Consider the following 13,234-nt stretch of genomic DNA (forward strand, 5'->3'; position numbering starts at 1 on the left):
ATTGCCAATGTGTTTTTTATTTATGTAGTCTATAAGTGTTCCTACTTTGCATGTTTTGTTGTTCTGCATTTAATCTCTTATGAATTATTGTGCTCTGCCAATGAATTTTTCATGCTGTTTGTTAACTGCCATTGCATTAAAAGATAGATACATGCCACGAGCTGTACAGTTTGTTTGGGAGAATATTTTATCAGTGGTAATCTCTTCATAATGTCCAGCTAAATTGAAGAAAAGTAGAGTATTCTTGGTCCCAGTTAACTAAAATTTCTGGGCTCAATAAATTTAGGGGAGAGAGATCGGAGTATTGTCAGTCCAAGTAGTTGAACACAGTCGGTTATAGTCCAGTTGAGATGCTAGGTAGTGCTGTTTTGGATGATACAGTTGTATTTTTTGATAAACCTCTGATCCGTTATTGCCAGAAGTGGCAGCCCGATTCTCGCTCATCTCCCCATGGTTTCAGTATGCAGCTGACCCGTGACATACTGGGTAGTGACCTGCTGCCTTTATGCTGGTGGCTGTGGCTGCTATTCTGGGCTGGTGTTGGCCCACCTGTAGTAGCACCTCCTGCTTCAGGGCAGGCTGCCCTGCCATAGACGCAAAATGCAATCCTCGATGAGCATCCCATACAATGGCCAGGTGGCACAGCCTCCATGGTGGTAGAGCTGTGGTACTGACAGAAGTGATTTTAGTACAAATTGCTTGGGTATATATACCCTTCTATGCTGCCCATGTTTTGCCTGTGCTACACCTTTTGGCAAATACATTAACCACTTCGATGGCCACTGGTGCGGGAAGGCTTTTGATATCTTGCTGCATGAGTACTACTGCATTGAATATTTACACACAGTACCAGGCTGGCCTGCCTTTCCATATTGCAACAGCTATGTTACATTTCATAAAGCACAATAGTCACACTTGCTTGCAGTTGGTGCTGCTGCTATCCTCTTCCTAACTTCACACATTTATGGTCAAGTATGGTTGGTGCCTGGGTACTGGGTACTGTTATATACAAGGGCGGTTCAGAAAGTAACCTCCGATCGGTCACAGTGCGGGTTGTGGGGGGAGTAGCGACGCCGTCTGTGCGTTCACGCACTCAACAGGTCAGTCGGCATCAAGCCGTGGTCGAGTGAACGTCGTACCTGCGCTAGTTTAGTTTTTGTGGCAGTTTGAAATGTGTGCTGCAATAGAAAACCCCGCCAAATGTGAGGTGCGTGCTGTCATAAGGTTTTTTACAGCCAAAGGATATTCTGCAGCAGCTATTCATCGTGAGCTTTGTGCCGTGTACGGATCAAGAGTTATGAGTGAAGGAGTTGTCCGTGAATGGGTATGTTTATTTAAAAGTGGACGAGAAAACGTTCATGATGAAGAGAGGAGTGGTAGACCATCATTGGTGACTGACAAACTCGTTCAGACAGTTGATGCAAAAGTTCGTGAAAATCGACGTTTCTCAATGTCGGAGTTGTCTACTGGTTTTCCACAGATTTCTAAGACTCTCTTGTACGAGATAGTGACAGCAAGATTGGGTTACCATAAGTTCTGTGCATGATGGGTGCCCAAAATTCTTAACGACCACCACAAAACTCAAAGAATGGCCTCTGCATTAGACTTTCTGTCACGTTATGAGGACGAAGGAGAACCATTGTTAAACAGAATCGTGACCGGTGACGAAACCTGGATTAAGTACGTGAACCCTGAGACAAAAGAACAATCAAAGATGTGGGCACATTCAAATTCGCCTACCAAACCAAGAAAAGCCTCACAAGTTTTTTCTTCCAGAAAACTGATGGAAACGTGTTTTGGGATGCCAAAGGGGTGTTGTTGGTTGAATTCATGGAACGTGGTACGACCATTAATCAAGACGTGTACTGTGAAACAATAAAAAAGTTACGACGGGCTATACAGAACAAACGCTGTGGTATGCTGACTTCCGGTATCGTTTTTTTGCACGATAACGCCCGTCCTCACTCTGCTCGCAGAACAACGGCCCTTCTTGAGTCCTTCAAGTGGGACATTATCAACCATCCACCTTACAGCCCAGACCTGGTGCCAAGTGATTATCACCTCTTCATGCATTTGAAGAAATGGCTCGGGTCACAGCGGTTTGATGACGACGAAGAGCTCAAAGATGCGGTCACAGGCTGGCTCCAGGCACAAGCGGGTGATTTTTATGCAGAAGGAATTTCAAAGCTTGTGAAGAGATACGATAAGTGCCTCAATTGCTATGGAGACTATGTAGAAAAATAGTGCAAAGATGTAGTTGTAAGATGTATATATTAAAATATTTTTATTTAACTTGGTGTATTTTTTTAAATCAACTTTCTGAACGGCCCTCGTAGTTACGCTCAAATTATTGTTTTTGTATTACTTACTCAATTTATATCTAAAAGTAATGTTATGTAAATGTTAATACAGATCTTTCTTGCAAAACGGTTAGCAAATCACTAATTATTCACTGAAAAAATGTCATATTTTTATACATTGAATACACAAATAAATTTGTGAAACTTATAATCACTAATGTGTGTATGAAAGTAAGTTATCTCTGAATATGAACCCACAATGATTCATTCAGTGTAATTATTTTTCACAGCAGACTTCAGTCTATTGGTTGAATTTCTAGGGGAAATGGAATCAGTCTACAAAGAAAATTGCTTACAAATCAGTTGTGTAACCCATTTTACAATATCCCTCAAGTGTGTGGGAACCATACCATATGGGACTAACATGGGATACTGAATGTACACAGAGGAGGGCAGCATGAATGGTCAGAGGTTTGTTTGATGTTTGGGAAAGTGTCTCAGAGATGGTGAAGAACTGAAGTGGCAGACTTTTGAAGATAAATGTAAACTGTCATGAGAAAGTTTTCTTAAAAAGTTTCCAGAACTGGCCTTAAATGATGACTCTAGGAATCTACTACAACCTCCTATGTATTGCTCAGATAGGGATTGTGAGGACAAGATTAGATTAATGACAGCATTCACAGAACCAATTAAACAATCAGTCTTCCTGTGCTCCATATGTGAATGGAATAGGGAGAAACCATAATAACTTCACAGTGGTTTGCAGAGTATGGATGTAAAAGTAGACATTGCAAAATTGTGACCTTTATTTCTCTCTGACAGTAGAGTGTCATTTATTCTGGATAATTGTAATATTTATTTCTGTTGTTGTTGGTGTTGTTCACACACATAATTATTTCTATACTTTTATTTATGGTTTCAGTCATTTTACCACAGATACAATCCATTTACTTCTTTGTTCCATCTAATTTTTAGTAACCAGTTCAATCTCTCTTAGTATCAGCATGATTTGAAGCTCCTTAATTGCTATTCTGTTATTTTTTGTGAACTGTGATTAATTAGTCTGACAACATACATAACCTAAATTATTTGTTTCAGGCATGGGAGACAGGTCACCATAATCATAGAACAGCTGATGATGACAAACAACATCATAATAATAACAATGCAATTTTGTTACATATACACTTAATAACCTCTTGCTCAAATTATCATTTCATCCTCTGCAAATTCTTCTATTGAATAGTAGCAGTTCTCCCACAGAGTGCGCTTCATATTAAAAAATTTTTTTGCCGAATAACTTGTTATGTATTGTCATCCCCATAGACTGTGGAGTCCGTGCATAAAAGTTCAGTTGTTGCATGAATAGCATAAAATTATTTTTATTTCTCATGTTATATGTATGATTGACATGATTCTCCTCCAGTAATTTTTGTCTGTTTTGTAGGAAGATTGTGATATCGTAAATGTACAAGGAGGGAACACTTCAGGGTTTGTAGTTCCAGGTATAATGTGTGACAGGATCCTGTTTGCTGTGCAATACACATGTGCCTCATAATTGCCTTCTGCAGTTTCTATATTCGAGCTACACTATTTGAACTTTCCCAGAAAATTATTCCATATCTAATTGCAGATTCAAAGTAACTATGATTTCATCTTCAGCGTTTATTCCCAGCGTCTGTTTCGTATAGCGGTCATTTAACTGAGAAGGAACTGGTGTCTTCCTGGAGTTGCATTTCCTTGTGTAACTTATGTTGTCTATGACTTTTAATCAATTACTGTACAAGATGCTTGATTTGTTTTGTTTTTGAATTATGAAAGTATTGTGATGAATAGCAAATTAATTACAGTGTTAGAAAGGACTGCTGATAAAATTAAGAAATGTTTTTAGCCACTTCATTACCATTAAACTACAAATAGTCTAACCACATGCAACTCTGAAAATGAAAGAAATTCCAAACCTGTATAAGCTTAATAAATGAGGAAGTGCTGACAGAAGAGGTTGACAATATTTTTAAATTATTAACATTAAAATGTGATAACAAATTCATTTGAGGAAGTATAATATTTTGGGATAAATTCTCATACCAAACAGCAGGTAATGAAAATTACTTTTGGAGTGAAGTTAAGAAATCTAATCAATTTTTGGACATTAAAACTAATAAATTACGGTATATTCATTCTTTAACAAAATGTGTTGAAAATATTATTTATGTTTTTCAAGTCTTAACAGCTCAGGTTATGAAACGAGTAGTGGTCCAAGTATGTATCCTTTACTCAGAAACATGACATTTCACTAACTTCTTAGCAATGATAAAAATTTTAGCAAATTATGAAAGTTTAGATTAAAAGAAACAGTGTACATGAGTGGGCATCCAATAATATACTAATACTAAATTAAAAAAAAAAAAATGCTGTTAACCTCTATGTCTGCAAAAAACCACACTATAACAACTTTAAGTTAAACGATGAAATCATAGAATGTGTAGACTACACAAAATTTCTTGGTATGTATGTTGACAGTCAGTTAAAGTGGGAAGAACATATTAAAATACTTATTAACAGAATCACTACAGCATGCTATGTTCTTAGAATTCTGACTGCAGTGTGTGATACTATATGTGTCAGATCTGTATATTTTTCTTATATCCATTCTGTTATTACCTATGGAATAATATTTTGGGAAGTCAACAGTAAAAATATTCAAATAGTTTTCAAATTACAGAAAAGAGCAATTCATATAATAACCAAGAGTGGCAGTAGGGCTCACTGCCTTGAACATTTCCAAAAGCTGGAAATACTAACAGTCCCTTGTGAATACATTTTTCAAAGTATTATGTATGTAAAAAAAATATTGGCTGCTATGTTAAAAATTCTTTAGTACACAGCTATGAAACTACAAACCAATACAATCTGCGTCTAGAGAGCAAATATAAAGTTAAAACTCAGCAGAGCTTGTTGTATAATGCCGTTAAATTATATAATAAATTATCACATAATATAAAAGATATTGACACAATTGGACAGTTCAAAACAAAACAAAAAAAATTTTATTAAATAAAAGTTATTACGCAGTAACGGACTATCTGAATTAAAACATGTAGTGTAATTAAAGTAGCCTGCATTGTACTACATGAGGAAATAATTATAATATGAAATCCAGAATTGTACAGTACTATAAGAAAATTACATAAGGATATAAAACTAATGTAAGATACTTTAAAAATGTGTGTAAATATTAATTGTATGTGTATATATTGTAGGTATATTGTATTGTATATGATTTTGCTGATGAAATCCACACAATGTAATAGTTACATGGATTAATAAAGAAATCAATCAAGCAATCAAGAAGACAAAAGGATTTGTTGGAGGACAACCCCTTTATCTCCTCTGACAAATTGCTAAGCAGAGTTAATGGCTATGGGCTATGTATTATTAACAGTAACTTTTAATCAATATGCTGCACATCCTAAGAGCAGTAATAGGTACTTGCCCAACAGAAAGGTTCATAGAAACATACTTCTGTTATGGTGTTGTATGCCAGTGTCTCAAATGCTACTATATGTGACTCAATAATGGCTCCTATATATATCTAGACATAATTTTTCATGTACTTTGTGTCGTCCATGTATGGGTAATAATTTTGCTTTGCTTTCAGGTGTACGTGCTAAAGTCCATAACCACTCAAGAATGATGGAAAAACCATTTGAAAATATGTCACAAATTAACAGAAAACATCTCCACCAATTTACTGAAAAAGCAAAACATTTAAATGACAGTGCCAGGATGAAAAACAGAAGCTATAATCGAAATGTAAAACCAAAACAACTGCACAGTAAAACTTCAGTTAAAGATAATAAAACAATGGTATATAACTCAAAACAGGATGTGAACAAACATCATGAAACCATAGATAACCAAAGCACCATCAATGAAAGATTAGCAGTGCGAGTGGTTTCAGAGAATGATACTAGCGATGAATTAGAGGAAAACCATATAAGCTCAAATGTTAGTCAAGGAGTAATACTCAAGAGATTGCCTAGCAAAATATCAGCAAAAAGTAATAAGATACAGGCTCATAGCTCACAACATAAGATGAGTAACATTAGTGAAACTATAAATAATAAAAGCAGCATCAAGAAAGGCTTATCAGATGCATCTGTTTCAAGAAATTTTTCTAGGAAAGAAGGATATGGAAATAATGTAAGTGAACTAAAAAATTTCATATTTACAATTTGTAGCAAAGATGGCAGAATCTGTGACTAGCTGAAATAATGATTATAAATATGACATTGAAGTATTGAAGTGAAATGTACTGATGAGTCGCTAATTATGTTTTCATGTAAGACTTTGGAATGTTTTGTGATTTATTTTCCTACTGGAAGTGATAGGAATGTGCTATTGAAACTAACTTCTTGTAATTGATTGACTACATAGGCATAAAATTCAGGCAGATATTTGTATGAGTGTATCTCACAAGAGGCTCTGAACAATATTTTACAATAAAATATGAATGTCAATTGTATTTGCATTGATGATTTCTTTAACATCATGGTCATGTGCACTCCATGCCTTTCACTCTCAGCCCCATGGAGCAAATGATTCCACCCAGCAGGTAGAAGTGCCAGTCCATGGCCCTCATTGCCAATAGTACAGGAGCAGTACAACTCCCATCTGCACAAATCATCATAAATCTCCCAGAGGTGGGGTCTAACTACCTTAACCTATGAAAAGCTTTCATTAGCAAATGAACATTAAGGACAAGTAACACCTCATTCTACAAATGACACGTTGCACCTCATATTCCCCACTGAGGTGAAAGATGCCATGCTCATAAACTTGGTTCTATAAGGTGTAAAGCATTTACAATAAACATCATTTTTCAAACAGTTACGTAATATTATAACTTTACAAAATACTAATGCTGTTTGCAGTTTATGCCCCTTTGGGACTCACATAATGTTTCATCCAGTTCAGTTCATATTTCACCAACTACTTCACATCATAAGTTTACCAAAAACAAAAGCTACTTCCAGTTCAGGGGCCTATGGGACTTGCATTCTTTGTTTATCTTAGGAAAAATTTCAACTCAGCTCTGCAGTTTGGACATTTCAGTTTTGGCATTTCGGTTTTGACATTGTACTTTAATATTCTTCTTTTGCTCTAATTATCCAGTTTACATGATATCTACTCCACTTGACTGTGGGTATTCTGATATGCACAAACGTTTTTGTAGGATTCTTGAGACATTACACTTAACTGTTTGTCTTGTTTCATTTGCTACACATAGATGACACTGATTTACTGCAGGTCTTGACAGAGATAAAAGTGTTATGCTTATTTGCAACTTAAATGATATCCTTTAATTCATTTATGCAAGGAGTTACTTATGACCTTGGAATCAGCAATCCGTTTACCTATTCCCAATCTCAGATACTCACATCCTTAAAACACAGTAGAGACATACTCCGATTTATGAAGTATAATAAACCAAGTTCATATCACATTTATCTAACATACAGTACTTCCTAAGCATGTTGTACCTCATTCTATGGGTGTTACTGTACAGCTCTCCCTTCATGAAAGCAGTATGGGTTCTTCCTTTCACAGGTTCACCTGACCTAAGGCATAAGTCACCATTTTCATAGGTCCACTTACCTTTTATCCCCCTAACAATTTGCCTTTAGAAACACTGCATCATCATTTTCAGTTTTCATATGAAGTATCTTAACATGCTTGTACTCTCATTCGTTGAAGACCTTATATGTTTGACTCTGGTGATCATTACCTTGCATACATTCCCACCTTCCTCAGGTCTTGGCTTATGTTAATATTTACACCTGCTAACAGTGCTGTGCTATTACTGCATCTAAATTGTGAATTATTAATCATTATTGTATGCTTCAACTTGTGGAATATCTTCTGACAATAACTCTGTTCCATCTGCTCCACTTTGTTATACATATGTTTATCTTATTCTATGAGCTACATATCTGAACTTCCTTCTGATCATCTCCCTATTCTTAATCTACTCTATATTGTTGACCACCTCATAGGCACTCATCAGAATGAATACAAAGTGGCATGTGTAAATTATTATAATACTTACGTTACAATGTATATTTACTTGGTTGCTCACAAGTTCTCAGTGTCTTAATTCTTAACCTCATCCTTTAATAAACATAGTTCAGTTGTTTGTATGACAAGAGGACTCCAGATTTTTTATTCTGTTTCTCAATTGTCAAAAAATTTATGTGCACATGTTCATCCTACACCTTCTCAGGTGATGTGCTATACACACTAGGAGGTTCTCCTACCCCGCAACATGTGATACAACTAACATCGCCGGCACGGTAGCTCAGTGTGTTTGGTCAGAGGGTTAGCTCCCTCTGTAATAAAAAAAAACTGAGTTAATCTATCAACAACGAACTTGAACGGATGTCTTACAACGTCCGCCCCAAGCAGATGCAATGAACAAATTGAACAAAAATGAGATTTAAAAAAAAATGTGGTGCAGCACTTAACTCAATGTATAGTTGTCATGAAATTTTGTATAAATATTGCTGTCATATTGTTCCATGTGTGTCATTTTCCCTGGGTATTCTGTGAAGACAGGTTGTAAGAAAATAATCTATAAGAAGGAATGGTTTCAGGAATAGAAACTTGGGAGCATGAAATACCAGGAGAAACAGAGTTGGTCCTCCAATTGGAGTAGGAAAGAAAAAGGAAGATGGCTTCATTAAGATCAAAAAAAGAAAGAAATAGCCGCAAAAGATAGAGTCTGATACCACCCCTATTGAAAGCATATAGGGAAAGAATCAACATCACATGGTGAAAAAAAAGTATGTTGTCAGTTGTCAATGGTCTGATTCCATCTGTCTGTTGTCATGCTTATAATAGCACTGTAACTAAAATCTCCCATAGAAAATCTTCACAAATCATTTCATTGTTTACAAGACTACAGTATTAGAGATAAAAAGAATATACCCTGTACAAGATCTTAAATAAAATAAAATTGTCATTGATACTTATTCATGTTGATATTGCATGCTAGAAAATTACCACTTTGCACTGTGTTATTTGTCAATTTCCTACAATCACATATATTTGACAATTGTATTACAATTTCAGTGACATTCCTTAATGTAAGTAAAATGAACAGCTAACTGGTAACAACTGAAAGTACTTAGCACTCTTCTTCCCATGCGTTTAAACATTCACCGATATACCATACCTGTGAACTTAAAATACAGCACCTGAGTACCAAAATAATACAGCACTCATACAAAATATATAGAAGATAGATTCAAAATGAATTGTAGGTTTAACCAGTATAAATGCTAGTCATGTAATATGAGATATCAGTATATGAGTAACTACGTGTACTCTCATAAGCTACTTATATATTCATATCATACTTAGGTGTTCCATGTATCTAATTCTAGGATAGTACAGTGAGAGCTAAATTTTTTTTAAAGATTATGGGATTGAAAAAGAGTGAAGAAACTGTTCAACAGGAAATGAAAATGTAAATGATAGAACAGTTAACTTGGGGCCTGACAGACGTCATCCTGCTGAACTTGCTTAGGCTGCAGTTTCCCCTGAGGGCTTTTCATTTTATCATACCTATATTATATAGACCTTTATCTTGACCTGTTGCAAGGTCTACAAGATATACACCCTTTGCGTGTGGTATACTCTCAATCAATTATGGTCCACAATACTTTGGAAAAAATGTACTAATTTATTTGTTGATATTAGGACTTTGATGATGATCTTGAACAAGCACTAACTCATTGGTATTAAACATTTGAGTATGTGCATGACTATTAAACTTGTGTTTCCTTATATCTGCATGTCTATGTTCTACTGTATTATGTAAGTCTTCCAAATTTACTTTGGATTTAGATGGCCACTTAAATAATTTCAATAATGTTTCCCCAACTAAGGCTCTGTTCATTATTTCTACAGAGATAGTTGTAGCCATGTGTGGTAATTCAGGAATTCAGGAATTCAGGAATGAGTTGTGCCCATGTAGTATGTTTTTTCTGAACAATGTATTCTATATAGTCTTCCCAGTTCTTTCATTACTCCTTCACATGGGTTGGACTGCAGGAGGTGTCTTGATATAGCTACATGGTTCACTCTTTCCATGTGAGAAACTCTTGTTGATTACAACTAGACTCACCAGTAAAAGTAGGTGTAAAGCTTGAGGAATTAATTCTTTCCTGCACTTTTTGTTCTACAAAGTCTTGCAATTATTCCAGCAGTCCCCCTCCGGTAGCTGAGTGATCTGCGTGACAGAATGTCAATCCTAAGGGCTGGAGTTTGATTCCCGGATGTGTCAGAGATTTTCTCTGCTCAGGGACTGGGTATTGTGTTGTCCTAATCATCATCATTTCATCCCCATCGACGCACAAGTCATCGAAGTGGTGTCAGATTGAAATACTTGCACCTGGCGAACAGTCTACCCAACGGGAGGCCCTAGTCACAAGACATTTATTTTTTTTTAATCATTCCTGCAAAGTATATAAGGTAGTATGAGGACTCAGAATTTCATTATTTCTACAGAGATAGTTCAGTAGCCATGTATGGGAATTCAGGAATCAGTTGTGCCCATGTAGTATTTTCTTTTTCTGAACAATGTGTTCTACACAGTCTTCCAAGTTCTTTCATTACTCATTCACAAGGGTTGGACTGCAGGTGGTGTCTTGATATAGCTACATGTCTCACTCTTTCCATGTGAGAAACTCTTGTTGATTACAAATAGACTCACCAGTAGAAGTAGGTGTAAAGCTTGAGGAATGAATCCTTTCCTGCACTTTTTGTGCTACAAAGTCTTGCGATCATTCCTGCAAAGTAGATAAGGTAGTATTAGGACTCAAAATTGCATTGGATTCCCTACCTTGTTCGAGTATAACTGCCCTTTCTTTAGTATCTGAGATTTCCTTGATTACTGTTTTGTAACTCATGGGTAAATCAGTGATTACATTTTCTAAAGTAGAAATTTTACTTCTCTGTGTTGTTATTAGACTTAGTATTTCCTCTTGTTTTGTATTTGTACCCTCACATTGCATTTTAAATGCAGCTAATACTGCATTAATTCTTTTCCCTTGTGCGTTTGCAACTTCCTCTAATATTTTAGACATTTCCTCTTAAAATGTAGCAAATAAATCTGTCATATCTATTTCGTATATCTTAGGGTACCATTTTACATGTGGTGATGGCGTAGAATATTACAAAAATTGTAACTGAGTGTTTCACTACTTAGAAATTGTCATAAATTTTATAATTTTAAATATAGTTCACCTATGTCACTCCTTAACAATGTCTACTACAACCAAATCACAAAATTTTGTCACAAATTTACAAGTAATGCAGTTCATCAGACACGACTGCATGCTGCGGTGAACCACAGCCAACCTGCTGGCATACTGCAGACAAGTCACATCATTCAGCTGTAGTGAGCTGTTGCTGGAACTGCTGTGATGTGGCCGGTGACATGTAACTGTCTGTTGCCATAAACAGTGTGCTAAGTTGAACTGCTCCAACAAGGTCCACCACCAGCTGCTATAACATTGGTAATCTTCTTCTCTGAGCCTGATGTAAACTCCTCCATATTACAGCTTGTACTGTTTGTACATGAATCATGTCTACACTCTCATAAACACACACAATAATGTAATTTGTATCCTCCAGTTATCCAGGAATTTCTTCTTTTTCTCTCTAACACAAACACAAACATCTTCTTCTTTAAAATTTTAATAATTTGAGTGCATCTGTATAATGTATGCAATGCTAGATGTTCCATTGTTGACTCCTGTTGTTCTTGACATTGACATATATTCTCAAATATTTTCATGAGATTTTTCTTTAAAACCTTCTTTTTGCCTCTTTTTGGATGCCTTATCTTCACATCCTTCACCAAGGTCGCCAAATGGAATGTTTTGTGGCTTATTTTCCTACTGGGGTTGATAGGAATGGGCTGTTGAAACAGTCCAGTAGTCACCTGCAGCTTGTGTATATTACTGGATTTTCAAATTCTCTTATGTTTTCTGTCAGTGGCTGTACACTGTCATTGCTAAATTCTTCTAATTGACTGACTACATAGGTGCAAAATTCCGGCTAGATGTTTGCATGAGTGCATTTCACAAGAAACTCTGAATAATTCTTACAATAAAACCTTAATATCAATTGTCTTTTTGGTCATGATTTCTTTGATGTCATGGAGGTCTGGTGTGCTCCATGCCCTTCACTCACGGCCTCACAGAGCAAACGACTCCATCCAGCAGGTAGAACAGACAATCTGCGGCTCTCATGACTGACAGCACAGGACCAGTACAACTGCAATCTGCACATACTGTCAAAAACCACTTGAAAGTATGGTGCTTCCTACTTACTAACTACCTTAACCTATGAACATCTTTTGTCAGCGAGTGGATATCAGGGATGAGTAAACTCTCATTCTGTGAATGACATGTTACAGCTCAACTTGTTTCCCTTATCTTATATTGTTTTGTGCACAATAATATCTGCATCTACGTCCATACTCTCCAAGCCACTGTGAAGTATACAACACATAAAGGCTTTATCCCATTCTATTGTGAAGGAATGTTGGAAGACTGGCTGCTTAAATGCCTCAATGTATGCATAATTAGTCTAATCTGATACTCATGGTCCCTATGGGAGTGATGCATTAGGGGCTATAGTATACATTCATGTCATATTGTAACAATATATTGTTATTGCATGGAAATTCTGTAATAATAATAAAAAAACTAGAAAAGGCAACCACTTATAAATAATTGATAGTGGCACTTAGACACATGTAACAGTGCCTGGACTTAATTAACTTCCTGCTGTGTAAGTTATTACTCTCAAACACACATACACTGAAACAAAATCACTCACCAATTGTCAACGGCGATGGT

The 13,234-nt window shown here is 36.0% G+C and overlaps 1 protein-coding gene across 1 annotated transcript in view; it reads left to right on the top strand.

The window, feature by feature from the left end:
* The window catches only part of LOC126190801 (ubiquitin-conjugating enzyme E2 T-like), a 283,350-nt gene extending 277,338 nt beyond the window's left edge, over positions 1-6,012 (top strand). The window contains exon 6 of the mRNA XM_049931355.1: positions 5,962-6,012. Coding sequence (XP_049787312.1) covers positions 5,962-5,997 — 36 coding nt within the window. The 3' untranslated portion in view covers positions 5,998-6,012. The remainder of the gene's footprint in view (positions 1-5,961) is intronic.
* The last annotated feature ends 7,222 nt before the right edge of the window (positions 6,013-13,234 follow it).

This window comes from Schistocerca cancellata, chromosome 6 (genome assembly GCF_023864275.1).
Source record: "Schistocerca cancellata isolate TAMUIC-IGC-003103 chromosome 6, iqSchCanc2.1, whole genome shotgun sequence".
NCBI classification, from domain to species: domain Eukaryota; kingdom Metazoa; phylum Arthropoda; class Insecta; order Orthoptera; family Acrididae; genus Schistocerca; species Schistocerca cancellata.